This window comes from Penicillium crustosum, assembly GCF_028827405.1.
Source record: "Penicillium crustosum strain IBT 35664 chromosome Unknown utg000001l_segment0_segment0, whole genome shotgun sequence".
Taxonomy (NCBI): domain Eukaryota; kingdom Fungi; phylum Ascomycota; class Eurotiomycetes; order Eurotiales; family Aspergillaceae; genus Penicillium; species Penicillium crustosum.
The window spans coordinates 26350-42025 of record NW_026623122.1 but is presented as its reverse complement, the minus strand read 5'-3'; the positions used below and the strand labels follow the sequence as shown (position 1 = coordinate 42025).

The following is a 15676-nucleotide window of genomic DNA, read 5'->3' as shown; positions in this document are numbered from 1 at the left end:
ATAACGGAAAAAAAAACAAAGCCGTTTGCATATAAAGTGGACGAGGCAGTAATACTACTATTTAGCCAGCAGAATCGTATACCTCTCGGCGGTCCGAGTGGCACACCAACGGAAATTGCACGCTGTGAAGCCTTTCTAAATAAGTAGGGACTTTGCCCCGAGAGCCGTTACCATAATTCAACATAGATCTAGCTGCACCGGAAATAACTATTGATTCCAAGAGGAAGATCATACAGACTAAGAAGGGGGTTGAGGACTAGGTGGGTCGCTGCTGATATGTGATGGTGATAAACCTACCATACCTTTCTCTACGTTTAGTTTTATTGGCTACTAATACAAGAGTCTATGGCTTTACCTGTGGAGCACTGTGTAGCTTTATTTCCAGTTCTAGATGTACCTAGGCAGGCGATGCTATTGACTCACTTGGTACTGTCATGCTTGTCTTAGGAGTTATGGGTAAATGTAATCGATAATCACGGGTCGCTTGAGGGCCTTAGGAGACAGAGAAGTAGTTTTTAAAAAGTTCAAGCAATTCCACTGAGGGATTTTACAATTAAGGCGACGCTGTATTACACATACTAGTAAGTACTCTCATGCCTCACACATTGTATATCGGAGCTCATGAAATAAAATACAGACAGATCTGATCAGATGGTGATCTCACTAAGTCGAAAATGAAAACCCTCTGAAAACATAACTTGGTGTTTTGATTGAACAAGAGAGAGTGTGTGAACAAGAAATCTATATAATATGATACATACATCCGAGAAAGAGACATGGTTTGAAGTCATCAGGTAGATATCTCAAGGAACCTTTTTCAAGGCAAATGGAGGATTTGCCGGCGATAAGAAAGATCCCATCTGAGCTTAGGGTTTTAAGACGGAACCGATGCTAAGTATGCAGGCCAAAATGAAAAGGAGACTTCTTCAAGAGTGTGTAGGCTCCATCTTGAATCCTCCTGGCATCAAGTCAGTAAAGACCCTACTGGGATCATACTTGTGACGAATATTATCCAGGCGCGCGAGATTGCCAGCTGGATAGCTCTCAAATACTGGCTGTCTCTTATCGGATTAGTTCTTGTAATGAAAAGAGCCACCAACTTTGAGGTTTGCTAACTCGCTTTGAATTTCAGCCTCGAAAGACTGAATGAAGCTTTCCACCACATCGTACGGTATCGCCCACTCAGCCTATATAGACAACCCTCTATGGGATAGAGGTTCCGGTATAAGCCTGCATTCGGCTAATAGATATATTGATCAAATAGCCCGTTTTAATTTACAATACCAAGAGTTTCTGACTAAACGGCTGACTGCCATATCTCATCCCCCTCGGCCCAAAGCTCCGCGGGTGGCATAGCTGTAAGCATGGGATAAAGCTCCGTGATCACCGAGTCCACAGCAACTCGGAAATATCCTGGATATTCTCCCTCTTCCACTTCGCTCGAATGATCGAAGTTCATATCCAACGCGTACACCCATGGCAGGTCACTGTTCATGGACTCCACAGCGGCAGTATCAGCAAGTAGACACAGGCCCATATCTAATCCCGGAGCCACGCCCTCAGTTCCTAGGTACCCATGGTATGATCTGGTTCGTATCAGTGATCTGCATTGAAAACATTGAAATTCCAACGATGATCTTACTGTTGAATCTGCTGATGAGTAGCACCTTGTAATTCCGGATCCTCAAAGCGAGGCATTAAGCATTTATCCATGATCTTGTCGAGGGGGATCAAATCTAAATTAATTTGGCGGATTTGCTGAGTTGGTGAGAGATAGTACGAATTAATGAAGGGTTCCATGGAAGTTCGAAGGTGGTCATAGCTTACCTTCGGTATTTGACGCGAGTCATCCTCGGTTATGGTTTGAAGTCGCTCTTCGGTCCATCCGGGTGGTAAAGAAGACATCTCCGGCGGATGAACTTAAAGCCTTTGATATTCAATGTCTTGGGTCGGAGAGGGAAAAGCTGCGACAACGCATATGGGTGAGGAAAAGAAGGAAATTGGAGGGGAAAGATTGGGATATTGAACAAAGGCGGGGACGGGGCTTGGTAAGGACCCACTCGGCAAGAAAGCTTGTAACTTTTAAGCGTAACTATACCTAGGTATGGCTATCTAGGCTCTATATTCACCCGATTTAAACCTAATTGAGAACCTCTAGGTGTTATTAAAGGCTGATATATTAAAGTCACGGCCTTAGCTCTATAATAAACCTAAAAATACTAAGTATATTAAAGAGATAGAAATTGAACGACTCAAGCTCACCAAACCAACCAAGTCAAACTCCAAACCTTCAATTGATGTTTAAACATTGTCGCTTGGTAGTGATATTAATTTCGCACTGCCAAAAGTCAAACGAGAGTGATGTGCAAGAGACCTTTCCGGAGGGAGGTGGAAACGCTGCCAAAGTACAATAAATTTGAGTAAAGCTTCGCCTATCTATGGAGTGTCTTAGATCTTCCCACGCTCCAAGAAGGCGACTGGAATATCAACAAATTTTGATCGCAAATACTCCCCAACATTCTTCCCGAGGAAGTCGAGCGTTGTAGTACAGCTAACTCCACGGTCAAGATGATCGTAAAGCAAGAAGTGCACCGCTCCAATATTCGGCAATTCAAATCGCTCCTGAAAATGAAGTTTTAGCCATAGGATACAAAGCTTTCTACAGAAGAAGTCACTCACGATTCTTCCACCCTTGTATTCCCTTGCCAGAAGTTGCTGGATTTTCTCGACTGTAAGAAGCGCACGGAGCCACTTATATTCATCATCATGACGGATATAGAACCCGACATTTGCATTAGAGCCCTTGTCTCCGGAGCGAGAATGGACTATCCAGCCTAAAGGTCCTCGTTTTGTTGGACCAAAACTACCGACATCAACATAAGCAGATGGTTGTGCAGGGGCTGGAATTCTGTTCTCAAACGTTGATGGCGGCGTGATGCCAATTGTTCGTCCATCGTGGAGATGGATACGGTGATTGATAAGGGATTGGGGGAACTTGGTCACAAAGTACTCATGGATCTCCCTAGGGAGAGCAGTCCGCACGTCCATATGGAATGTTCCACCAGGGTACAGCTCCATGGTAGTCTCCAGGATGGGTTCCAAGAAATTGGCCGACGAGAGATGTTTCTTTTCGAGTGCTTGAGCAACGACTCGGAACCCTACAGTGGCAGATGCTTGATTATGGGCGTCTTCCGCTGCCATCCCATTCAAACTAAATTCAAGCAGGCTCAGATTCTTCACGCGGTGACCCAATTCCTCCCGAATTTGTGCCTCCAGCATCCTCGCTTTCGCATCAATATCAAGCCCTACCAGCCAGAATAATAGCTCGGCATGATACGCTTCTTTGGCTGTGATTCCGACTTTCGTAGTGGCAGGGGGTGGGCCACCGTAAATTCCGGATAGAAGGACTCGATCAGGCCCACGCTCTTCGAACTTGACTCCTTCTAGATACGCTGTGACATCGGAGTTATAGTATCGTGGACCTTGGATCTCATATAGTAGTTGCGACTTGCAGGTATTGGCCGAGACCAAGCCATTACTTCCACGGGTTTTGGTGATTATAACCTGGCCAGAATAGTCAATTTCAGCAATGGGCAGGCCGAGGTTTTGCCAGCCACGATGCTCCAGGTCTTTGAATCCGGTAAAATTGCCGCCAGTGACATAGGAAGAACATTCGACCAAATGTCCAGCCACGAGGGAGTTGGCAAGTTGATCATAGTCCTCCCGGTCCCAGCCGTGCCACCATAATGCAGCTCCAATGACGGGAGAAGCATCTGAAACTCGACCGCAAACAACAATATCGGCACCTTGCTTGAAAGCTTCGGCGATTCCAAGGCCGCCTAAATACGCCTGGGCGGAAATCGGTTCATGTCTCCATTCGCTGAAAGGTTGGTCTGTGCAAAGATGGCGAAAATCAAAGGCGTTCTCGGCTTCTGCTTTCAGTACAGCTGGTAAAACCTGATCCCCTTCGACCCAAGCAATGTTTAGAGATACATTCTTCTCCTTCACAAGGGCAAGCAGGGCATCATAAAGCCCCTTGGTATCTGATGACCCGGCGTTTGCCGCAATCTTAATGCCATGCCCAGCGACCTCTGGTAGCACGTCTTCGAGGGCGGAAATGAAGGTTTTCTCGTAGGCAATTCCTTCTCCTGCTTTGGATTAAATACTGGAAGACAGATATCGGTGCATGTATGATATATAAACAATATACCTTTGTAGTGCTTTGTAGCATTGAAGGTCATGTTAGCTTCAGACATCCAGTCTCCAACAAGAACATCAAATGGGTCGTTCTTATGGTTTTTCACAGCTGCAGCAAGAAGCCTTCGGCGGTCCTGGGCGGATCCAGACGATCCTAAAATATAAGATATCAGCGTCCATAACCGTCTTTCTATTGGCCAAGCACTGACCTAGGATGCGAAGCGGTCGTTTGGTCTGCAGAGATGACATGTCGTAGTTTGTATTTGGTCAGTTGTCAGGCAATACAATCGCAAGGATATAAGACAAAATGGAGTAAGGAAGACCATCTTGTCCAACAGTTTTTATATGGTATACCCCGGTCGACCGGATGTTAATCTCCATGGTCTACCCTGGATATCGAGCTTATTAGTAGGAAGCCTCAATTTCACAACATGCCCCAGTCTGACTCGACTTTATGCGAGTCAGAGTGGGGTTGATATTCTCCACTAAACAAGGTTAGACAATTTGTATTGGTCCGTCGTTCATGGCGCACCCTGTGCCGAGATCCCGAACTCTTGCTAGAGTATACCTAGGTAGAACACTGACTCGAGTGGGTACGACTCATAGTCCGGAGACAGCACAAGTAGCATGATGTAAAGTTCAAATATATAATTAAATGGACCGAGTCCTGCATCACGGAAAGATCAAACTCAGATCGTTAGGTCCGAATTTCGAGTCAAACTCAACCATCGCCCGCCATGGCCACTATACTTGATGCTCAGCGCAATGAAGCGTACTCTGTGCCAGCAGAGGCTCAAAAGGTATTTCTGGACGGAATCCTTCAGAATTCGCTGATGAAAGGCCTGCCTGCCGAAATTCACGACGCCGCAGCTACCATCAAGTTTGTTGGGTCGCATGATCCCAGCATTGCGATCAACTGGAGGTTCGCAGAGAGCATTGCTAGCCTGAAAGCATTTGAAGGAGCATTACTGAGTGTTCTCTTACAACGCAAATATGGAGTAAAGGCACCGGAGATTGTGATTGATACGTACGTCACCAGAAACAATCCACCTCCCTCTCTCTACCTTTCTTGCAAATTCTTTGGTTCTGTGCACCCAAAGCATGAATGTCCAACTAATTTTATACACAGTGATCATAGTCAGCTCTTTGTCATGTCCGCAATGATCTGGACGCTTGATCCTGAGGGTGAACCTATCGAATCTTCATTCACCCTCGCTCGCGACGGCGGACGCTTCTTGAACTATTTCCCTAGTTGGGACACCAACAAGGCACAAGCCACTATCTATCGATCTCTCTGCACTAATGTGTATAAGACGAAGGATGACCGTTACTTCCATTTGCACGGTATCATATATTTCTATCTGTTGGCATTTACCACCCAAGCTAACGAATCTATCACCACAGGAAGTATGAACCCCGAGCCAACCCTCGCGAGTGTGGGCCTTCCAGCTTGGATGCCAGAACTCGATCATAGTCCCCGTGAGGACGTTGTTAAGTTTTATCAGGAGCGCGTGGAGGAATTCGACTCCGCTGACCTCGAGCATCTCGCCTCAGAGGTCCATAAACAAGCTGGAACTATCTGCTGGACTCCCGAGGAGTATTTTGCCAGCGAACATGGGCAAGAAAATGGAAAAGTTGGGTTATACGAGATTCATCATCACGGAAATCCGAAGCAAGAACCTTGCTGGTGGCCATCTTCCCCAGAAACCAGTGCTAGCAGACCTTTGGCGGGACTGAAAGTCGTCGACTTAACTCGAGTCATTGCCGGCCCAGCCATAAGTCGGGGTCTCGCCGAGATGGGCGCCAGCGTTATGAGAGTTGCTGCACCTCATCTGTGCGACTTTTCCTTTGTGCACTGTGATATGAACTGGGGAAAGTGGAACAGCTTACTGGACCTACGATTGGCACGGGACCGAGATAGTCTGAAAGCTTTGATTGAGGATGCCGATGTTGTTGTAACAGGCTATCGCCCAGGCGTACTTGATAAGTATGGATTTTCCGAAAAAGACATTCTGAAAATTGGTAGTGACCGCGGGCGTGGTATCATCTATGCTCGCGAAAACAGCTATGGGTGGTATGGCCCATGGGCGAAGCGCAGTGGATGGCAGCAAATCAGTGATGCCAACTGTGGCGTCGCGATGGAATATGGCCGCGGGATGGGTCTTGATGAGCCGGTTATACCCGTTTTCCCCAACTCGGATTACTGCACAGGTGTCTGTGGCTCTGCTGGAGTTCTGGATGCTCTTATGCGACGTGCGACTGACGGTGGATCGTATACCGTTGATATTGCCCTTAATTACTACTCTCAATGGCTAGTCCGCTCTGTCGGAACCTATCCCGAGAATGTGTGGCAGAAGCTTTGGTCGGACAATGGCCGCCCTATTTTCCGTCACTACCACACCATGTTTGAAACGATCCCAGCACACGTGGAATTGCTGAAGAAAAATAGCGGTGACCGCGTGTTTCACCCGCGTAACTTCCAGGACCTTCAAAGTCCTCAATTGGGTGTTCCGGTCAGGGTTCCCAAGCCCGTGCTTCAATTCCCCCAGGGCCCTGTTCAGCTTAAATATAATGTGGGAACTCGGACTAATGGTGTTGACCAACCCAGGTGGCCGGAGGATCTTACGGTGGAAGTCGTTGTCTGAGTATGTGGGGTATGATCTCCGTGCTGTTGGTTTTGTGTTAGCACCGAGAAAGACTTGATTCATAGAATGTCGCCCATTGAAACTGTGTACGGTATGGCCTTTTGGAGAATTCATCATTTGAATCAAAGATCTCTATCCTAACACATAATCCTAAAGATAGCTTTCTGGTGAAAAGAATATTGAGGATGGATAATCTAGGTGGCTTCCCTGATATATATCTTCGAATTATATCCTACGCGTGGTTAAAAAATATGTGATTTTGTTCCATATTGCAGCCCAGCTAATCATCACGTCAGTTTAAAAATAAGACCATACCCCCTTCAGTAATGCCATCATCATAGAATACGTTGTTTTAACCAGGCGATCGGACTTGTCCGAGTGTAATGCGACGGTGGAGCCAATATGCCGTCCTATCCGTGGCGGTCTCCTCAGCCTTGGCGGTTAACACAATCCCCCAGTCTTGAATGTCATCCCCGGACTGTATCTCATACTTCCAACACATCATTGACCAATGAGTAAAATCAATTCAATGGGCGTTGAAATACGCAGAGAGAAGAAACGCGCGTGGGATCGAGCTGCCCAGCGCACAAGCCGGCAAAAGACAAAGGCCCGGATAATGCACTTGGAGGAGACAATCCAATCCCTCCAAAATCGGGCTTCAGAAGATACAATTCTCAGGTTACTAGAAAAGAATGAAGAACTTGAAGCAGAGATCACCCGTCTGAAGAAGCTTATCCAAAGTGCCTTTTCAGTCCTTTCGGAAGAGGCGGGCCACACCAAGATACCAACGGCGGAACATGTCGTGACCCCAGCGTTTCTTTCCCGGGACCCACCTCTGAATGATTATGGGACGGATGCAATGACACCCTCTTGTGAACGATCTTACTCGATCTCAGGGCTTACAGAAGCCTCACGCGTGCACGTAGCTTGTTCTCCTATGGAACATTGTGAAGGGCTACAAGAGAATGCACATATACAACATCCGTGTTTTCACCGACAAGTCCAATTGCGCAGTGCGCTTTATCTTTTGCCAATGCCTGCCACTGCATCACACAACCGAGACCCGAATGAAACCCCCCAGGCGGCCTTGTCATACCGAAGCTCATGTTCTGCTTGGTACACTGTGAATAAGTTACTCAGTCAAGCTTACCCTTGTCATGCTGCTAAAATGTTTCCCAAGATTGATAACATGGGGCTCCTGTTTCAGGCCGTTGATAAAGGGTGGGGGAGTTTATCGCCGGAAGAAAGAATAAACCCAGGTTTATGTATTCTCCAACGCATGGATGAGTACATTTGGTCACCAATGCCAAAGATCTTCAGGATTGCCATTGCATACAAAAGCTATCAGCTAATGCGATACATCTTTCATCCGGGCCCAGAGACGCGGTTGGAGATACCGCCGTGGGAACTTCCAACAGAGAAGCAATTAGAAGAGCCACATGCATGTGCTATTGACTTTTTCCCTTGGCCAAGTGTTCGTGATCGCCTGATCACCCATTATCGCGTATATTTGGAGACCTGCACCTTTCTTTCGGCCGTACAGCAATGCTTTCGCTTCCATTGGCCGTACTCATTCGAGGAGAGTTATTGTTCCGATGGTGACTCCGGGTACATCCCAAGCGATCTCTTTGTTCAACATGCTGCAGATTTATTAAATTGGAAAATGAGCCCTGAGTTCTTCTATCTGTACCCGGAGTTCATCAATATAGTGCCTCAGGCGGATTTTTGATTGCAGACGCCGGCTAGATTGATCTTCGGCTTCTAGCTTTGGGCAAGGTTAAGTCGATTGGTTCAGTGGTATTATCAGTTTTCAATTCATCATTCAAGGTTTACTACAATATCTACTATGCAGACCCCCTTCTCCCTCAGCTGCTTGTAATCTGTAATCCTGGGTCAATTTTGGGCCGCTTCTATCCTATGGGGGGATAGACGACCGAGCCTGAGTGCTGGTTTCAATGCATTACTTCCCGGTTTTTAGGAGATCTGGTTGGTTCCCGCAAATATAGACACTCTTCTATTTATACGAGATAATAAGATTGGGTTCACTCCGTAGCTTTCGTTCGATTTTTATAAAACTTAGCTAGACGATATATAACCCTACGATCTACGTATCCTCTAAATATTAAGATCGGAATCTAGGTACGGCGTAAGTAATTTATAGTTAAAGCTATTATCTAGAACGGTACTAAGGGCTTAGGGCGAAATTTAAATAGTTAGATTAGAGCGTTCTACCTTATGTTACCACCTATAACGATATCTAATAACTCCTAGATTTTTATAGGTTATAGAAGACCCGAGTGAGTATCCTAATCTGCCTTTAAGTTCTCTAACTGAAACTCTCCCTAACAATCGATTGTAGGATTATAGTGGTGGTCTCGAGACCATGATAATCGCCGTATGTAGAGTCTGCAAGGGCCGCCAAATACGTTTTTGGCATCGTATTTTTCTAATATATCGGAGTTGCTTTCTTTGCAGACCGACGTTTATTACTGGTACGATATATACTAGAACTAAGCAGCTATTGCTTGTGGGAAGGTTCTTGGGAAGAAAGCGAGCCACAATTGAAGTTGAAGCCGGCCTTGTAACCGAGTCTTGACCTCATTATAATGAGAAGTGAGGAGGGTATCTGGAAGAGAAAGGAAGAGAGAGACAGAGAGGTAGATGGCGTATGCCAGACATTATCCGCATTCCATTTGTACTGAGGGTCATTGCTTAGACATATGGGCATTTGTATTTGCTATATTGTATTGACCTTTGAAATCTTGATGCTCTCGTTGCACATCAGCCTGTGATTCTGTACGATGTGAGTATGACCAAAGGCACGGATTACGGGCTCTTGTTTCATTTAGTAAAAAAGCACCTGAATATCCATTGTGATTTAACCTAGGCTCCAAAGGTTTAACAGAAACTTGGTTGATTGATTAATTGACCTTGGAGGGTCGGGCGGAGTGTCCAGTTGTACCTGCCGGGGGGGGGTATAGCCATTACTCTGGGCTAAAAAACTGGGCTCATAACTGTCGGAATAGGGTCAATACAATACAAAGTAGTATGGGCTTAGCCCAATTGGATACTTAAGTGTGAATCATGGAATACTATATAGAACACAAGATATAGGAGAGTCGGGCTTAATGTAATAAGGCTGTAAGGTGCGGAAAATCCAACATCCTTATGAACATCGTGTAAATCAGGCATCCAGGAATGTTGAGAATTCCTTGGATGTGTTAGTAAGATCCTGACCTTTTTTTCGTCGAGAAGGTCTTTTTTTTCAAATATGTTTACGGTTAATCTCGCAGGGTTGTGACTACAGGTTTGTAAAGCGCAATCTCTGGCGGCTAGGTGGTGCTCAAGCTCCTTAGGAACGGTTGACGAAATTGGTGAGAGCAGCGTGAGTGGCGTAAAACTCACTCTTGGGTTTGTAGCACTGGTCGAATATCAATGGCTTTGGGCCCTGCACTACGGTGTAAGCGTGCTTATCCGTAAAGCCTCAGAAGTTAATATTGGTGATTCCTGCGTTAAGAGCCTCGCTGGAGACGGCGCCGTAGATATCAGGCTCGACCGCGTTGTCGAGCGTGTGATCATCTAGCTTAGCGATTGCTACCTCCAATCCGAGCGCCTCGTAGGAGTTGCGATCTCCGTTATTGCGCCCGCTTTCGGAGCTATTTCAATGATATATATCTGCAAAGCGATTTTATCAATTGGGATATCCATTTCTACAAATCTAGAGACTAGGTTATAGAGCTTCTTGCGCTTGCTAGGAAATGACTCGACATGATTTTCGTTGATGAATAGCTTGGCGTCTGGGGCTGCTACTCGGGCGATATGTAAGTTATCTGCAATGTAGCCGGAAGTCGGGGTTATAGCAGCTCGAGATAAGCCTGTGCCTCTAGGCCACTATATTGTTGTCTTCTGCGAATTTTACGAGGTGGTCGGGTTGATGAACGACCATTTCATCTCATTTTCGGGAAAGAGGCTGTTGAATTGATTGGTAAGAGCAGTTGCAAACTCCGGATCATTGAGATACATCGGATTGATCGCTCAAGACCCAATAACAATATGCTGTTTGCTTGCCTCGTTCTTCAGTAGTGTGGTACCAGTGCTTGGAAGCGCGTAGACTCCTTCAGCAGCAACGACAAGCGAGCACGGTAATGATTGTTGTGGCAAAGGTCTTCATGACATTGTCCGGCGATGTATTCTCTGGTTGTTTGGTACTCAACTGTCTGTGAATTATCAAGACTGTCGTGGCAGACTCACCAGCTTTACAGCTGGGAAAATGTTGATCAGGAAACGACATAATGCCGGGACAGATCGTGAGCTGATGCCTACTGTGGTGTCAGAGCAGGGTACGAACAGGCTAGTTCTTTATGTAAAGAGTTCATCCCTGGTTTGAGGAACCTGACAGAAATCTGTCGGTATGACAACGTATGGTCAAAACAGATATATTGGAATCTCTAAGTAAAATGACAAAACTCGCGTTTTCAACAATCTGTGCGGACATAGATGACTAACTGTAATATGTACTTTTGTATGGTAACCGTGCCAAGCCCACCAACACCTACCTAGTATTGGTGGGCTGCACCGGATAGCAAATTTACATCGGATAGCAATTTCCGGTTCCACTATCTCTTGCCACCATTGAAGCTTCGTATCCAGCTTCAGCTAAATCCCTTGCTAACTGAGCTTGACATTCAACTTCCAAACCCTTGGCTTGTTTTGTCTCTAACCGCTTCAACTTCTTAGAATCAGCAAGTAGCCCCACCCAGGAAGCTCAAAGTAGCTTATGGGGTCTTGTACTTCCAACGTCATGTTCCCGTTGACAGTCTTATCAAATCCTGGAACCTCCAGTACGGTTCTTGGGGCTATAATTTGCCTTTCCAGGAGTCGTTGAATGACTCATATCTGTGCGCAGGTCTGGTAAAGTTATCTTGTGAGGGCTTTCCGCCACCTCAGAAAGCAGAATAATGAGCCCAGGATCCAAAGTTAGGGACCCAGGAGCGTAGTATCTCCCAGATCTAGCCATTGTATTCCCAGAGCCAGTTCTTAACCAGCCAGGATCGTAGAGTGAAGATCCCAGGGGTGGATCTCAGATTCCTAGAAACAGGAATGGCCCCAAGAGCTAGAGAGGAGTTCCCAGGGCATAAACAGCTCCTAGAATTGATTTTGGTGTTTCCAGTATTAATATGTTTATTACTAGAGTCAAATTAACAATTTTTGGCGATTAATATAGACGGGCTGGTTTTGATACGTCGTGAGGCAGTATGGATAGAATTGTCGAGGCTCTATCAATGTGCACCCAAACGGGAAGAGACAGAATATCACCTACCATTGGAATTCGTACGAAATAAGTCGCCAAGAGATTGAGGTCGATGTATAACCTCATACCCAAAGAACAAATGCTGAAGGGTTACGAGGAGAGATGACCTGAAAAAGAAAGACTTGAAAAAAATGTATAGCGATTCCGGCAGAAAACCCGACCTAATGTCAATATCGGAGGAGAAATTTAGAAAAGCAGAACCGGGCTCCGAATGGGTACAAAGACCTTTGTTGCCTAGCTATTCAAGTCGATTCTTTCTCGCAATGCCTTTCTTTATGAATACAAAAAAGTCTCTACCACCATGTTGTAGATATTCGCCGATACAAAGACAACGGACGAACAGCGCAGAAACATGTCGGCACCAAAGTAGCAAAAATTGAAGGCTTAGCAAGTGTTGGCAGGTGCATTCTTGCACAAATCCGCCTTGCCGCCACTCACTGCAACTTTAGTCCAAGCCCAGCCTGAACAACTGGCAGAACTTCCACACTCGATGGTGATATCGGTGCCACTGGATGTGACTGTGCCGTGCACATTATTCAAGGTGAGACCAGTGATTGGAACCTGGGTCGTGGGATTTCCAGTGTAGCCAGAATTGGTGTAGTCTTGGCGGATGGTGACTCCCTGGCTCGTAATGCCGGAGAGGGTAATATCCTGGAAAGTCACGCCTTTGATACTACCGGTGGCGCCAGCGACAGCTTTGACACGGACACCTGACAGAAATATCAGTTCAAGAAACGGAAAAACTTATAGCCATTATCCGGCTTGGGCTTACCATTCTGAGAGTTGATGACCTGGGTGCTACTGATATGGACGGTGTCTACCACATTATTGGAACGGCCACCAACTGAGCCGATAGATAATCCGTGCCCACCAGAGCAGTAACCCCCGGAAAAAATAATGTTCTGGGTATTGATGGTCAGCAAGAACCGTGGTAATCATTCCCTGCAGCTAGGCAGGGCGACAATCTTCGAGCACCTACCGTCCCAGAATTGATAGCAAGGCAGTCGTCTTGGTTCCAAACTGTAGCACCAGTGATGGTAATGTGATCACTGTCTCCTATATCGAACCCGTCGGTATTGTGACCGAGAGAATCCTTATCGCCATTTCTGTTGTCAATTGTGGCACCACTGATTGTCAGACCCGACGAGCCAGAGATGCTGAAGACCTGAACGGGAGAATCCTTGATGTTCAATCCGGTTATAGTGGAGGCACCCTTGAGATTGTGGGCGAAGAAGAACTTAGGTTTAAGATTGGTCTTGCTGTTGGAACCCTCTCCATCCCACCAGCGGGAACCTTGGCCATCGATGACGTGACCGGAAGCCCCAGAAACTTCGATGTCGGTCCCAGAGATCGATATCAGAGGGCCTGCCCACTGCTTATGGCCGAAAGTAGTAGTTCCCTCAAATATCACCTACAAAAATTTCAGTAAATTCGCTGTCAGTGGAGCAAGAGAGTCACGGGTTTGTGGAGAGTTTTTACCTTGGTCCCTGTGGCCAGACCAGTCAAATCCAGCGTAGTCCCGGCAGGCACCACAACATTATTGAGAGTAATACTGACGCAACCTGCCTTTCCAGCTATCGCTGCTGCAGCACCATTGACTCCTGAATAACTGCACGCAGATCCGCGAGGGGAGAGTCTGTCCCCTTCAGCCAGTTCGGCAGCGGGAGAGGCGAGGGCCAAAGACCTTGAGCCTAGCAATCCCAGAACAACACTGCGTGTCAATATTAACATATCGACGGAGACGAAATACTTTGAGTTGAATAAAAACTGGCGATGAAGATACTGGATGCTTTTTAGTAGATCGGAATGAAGTCTTATATATTTATCTTTTCTTTCTTTCAATCCATTGGCGGGAAATTTCTTTCCACGCTTCTTAGCTCGAGTGTGCTACTGGCAATCTCAATACCCCTTTCGGTTTATTGAACCAAGACATTGCAATCTATTTGAGTTTGTGCTTTTTCTACTTAATTTTAAATATCTTAAGAGCTGTTACTTGAATGGAGAGATTGCTGAAGAAAACAGAGCGCAGGCACACTTCCTGGAGGTAAATGTCTTAAAGCTGCCGCTAGTATTCACGAAGTTCCTAGGCTGCCGAATTATCGCCAGGGCTGGAAGTATAAGAAGAATTGGCTCGTTTTTGAAACGAGACACGCACAAAAATATGAAAGGAATACAAGGCTTATTTCCTATTATTGCGAATGTGCCGGGAGGAGCCGTGCAAGGGAAAGAAGGTGGCTACAATACTCTATGTAAAATTGCACCTTTCTAGTCCTCCGGGGTCTTTAAAGCGAAAAAGGGGTTCTAATTCCATTCTGATAATATTTGTGTACTGTTTACGAACCCGTACTGATTGAGGGCCAGGATGGGACCGCAACATTGTGGGTAGACCTCGCCATACCACGCCCACGGGTCGGGTCGGTCTTCGTCAGCAAATCCATCAACGGTTCTTCTTTCTGTGATCAGATTATAAGGGATAATAAGCTTCTATCTAGGTTACCTAGGACTAACGATTTTATCCCATTAATAATAGATAAGTTTTATCTCGCTGAGGCGATAATAAAGGGCCCTAGAAAGAAGCTTTTTCGTTAGTGGATCTTAGGAATCGGCCAAGAGTTTACCACCTATAACTATAGCGATAGTAGAAGCGATAGCGAAGGTTAAGTTAGAATCTGAAATATAGTCAGATAGCCTTATAGTTGTATAATAATTAGATAAGTACGTAGGATATAGTTATACCTTGAAATTCACGCATGCGACTTTTGGCCATTTATGCCCCTTCGCAAGCCGCTTCACTAAAACAGAATCTCCCAGGTCTTGATTTATCGAGACTTCGTTCAAAAGGATGAAGGGTTTATACTTTGTTCAGGTTAGAAGGTTGTCTATGTGTACCGTTCGTTCTTGGCTACCTCCTGATCGAATTCCGGCCCGAGTCCGAAAGATGTCCAAAATACTGCAGGTCCTTTCGCATAATAATGTCTCACTGAGGTGTCGATCAAGTCGGACCTTGAGTATCCACCAACCGATTCCCAAGACCTGACTATACCACGTGGGTTTTCTTACCGCTTGGGCCGCTGCTTTTAGAAGTAAGTATCAGCGGTCAGTTTAGAATCGGTAGTAAAGTGGCGAGGAGTGGGCATTAAAACGCAAAATAAGCAAGACCCTTCAACAGACTAGATTCTCTACAATAGCTACATGTAGATAGTCTTAGAGATGAAGGATTTCGTATATTGAGTGTAATATGACCGGATTTTGGAAACTGACCCACACCGCGGGTTTGATACCGATTTGGGGTTGGGAAGCTTACTTGTAAGCGGAACAAATATATCCATAGATCCTGCCGATGAGTGGTTTTCGGGGATTTGCATATGGCTCAGACCGGGAGGTGGACAAGGTTGTTCCTAGCTATTATTGGCATCCGTGGGTTGTGTTTGTTTTGGAACAGGAACACAGAGTATCCCACGATATTGTAAAGTTTTGAAAACCTCAGACCCTAGGCATTACCGGTATAATGATGTATGGGTTA

General features: G+C 45.9%; 6 protein-coding genes across 6 annotated transcripts; 1 reads left to right on the top strand and 5 right to left on the bottom strand.

Moving 5' to 3' along the window:
• Window positions 1-1297: 1297 nt before the first annotated feature.
• Window positions 1298-1905, bottom strand: N7487_000010 (uncharacterized protein; the record flags this gene model as incomplete). The annotated part of the gene is made up of 2 exons (XM_056867759.1): window positions 1298-1586; window positions 1643-1905. 2 exons carry the CDS (start codon window positions 1903-1905, stop codon window positions 1298-1300), a joined length of 552 nt encoding a protein of 183 aa, XP_056732543.1.
• Window positions 1906-2448: 543 nt separating this feature from the next.
• N7487_000009 (acyclic terpene utilization AtuA family protein) lies at window positions 2449-4446 on the bottom strand (the record flags this gene model as incomplete). The annotated part of the gene is made up of 4 exons (XM_056867758.1): window positions 2449-2622; window positions 2680-4148; window positions 4211-4351; window positions 4407-4446. 4 exons carry the CDS (start codon window positions 4444-4446, stop codon window positions 2449-2451), a joined length of 1824 nt encoding a protein of 607 aa, XP_056732542.1.
• Window positions 4447-4934: 488 nt separating this feature from the next.
• Window positions 4935-6842, top strand: N7487_000008 (CoA-transferase family III; the record flags this gene model as incomplete). Its single annotated transcript, XM_056867757.1, has 2 exons — window positions 4935-5224; window positions 5327-6842. The coding sequence occupies 2 exons, from the start codon at window positions 4935-4937 to the stop codon at window positions 6840-6842; spliced, it is 1806 nt and encodes a 601-aa protein (XP_056732541.1).
• Window positions 6843-7590: 748 nt separating this feature from the next.
• N7487_000007 (uncharacterized protein) lies at window positions 7591-8001 on the bottom strand (the record flags this gene model as incomplete). The annotated part of the gene is made up of 3 exons (XM_056867756.1): window positions 7591-7677; window positions 7820-7963; window positions 7993-8001. The coding sequence occupies 3 exons, from the start codon at window positions 7999-8001 to the stop codon at window positions 7591-7593; spliced, it is 240 nt and encodes a 79-aa protein (XP_056732540.1).
• Window positions 8002-10326: 2325 nt separating this feature from the next.
• N7487_000006 (uncharacterized protein) lies at window positions 10327-10865 on the bottom strand (the record flags this gene model as incomplete). Its single annotated transcript, XM_056867755.1, has 3 exons — window positions 10327-10498; window positions 10606-10725; window positions 10762-10865. 3 exons carry the CDS (start codon window positions 10863-10865, stop codon window positions 10327-10329), a joined length of 396 nt encoding a protein of 131 aa, XP_056732539.1.
• A 1672-nt stretch (window positions 10866-12537) lies between these two features.
• On the bottom strand, window positions 12538-13884 carry N7487_000005 (glycoside hydrolase family 28 protein; the record flags this gene model as incomplete). Its single annotated transcript, XM_056867754.1, has 4 exons — window positions 12538-12863; window positions 12926-13055; window positions 13133-13564; window positions 13633-13884. 4 exons carry the CDS (start codon window positions 13882-13884, stop codon window positions 12538-12540), a joined length of 1140 nt encoding a protein of 379 aa, XP_056732538.1.
• Between the last annotated feature and the right edge of the window lie 1792 nt (window positions 13885-15676).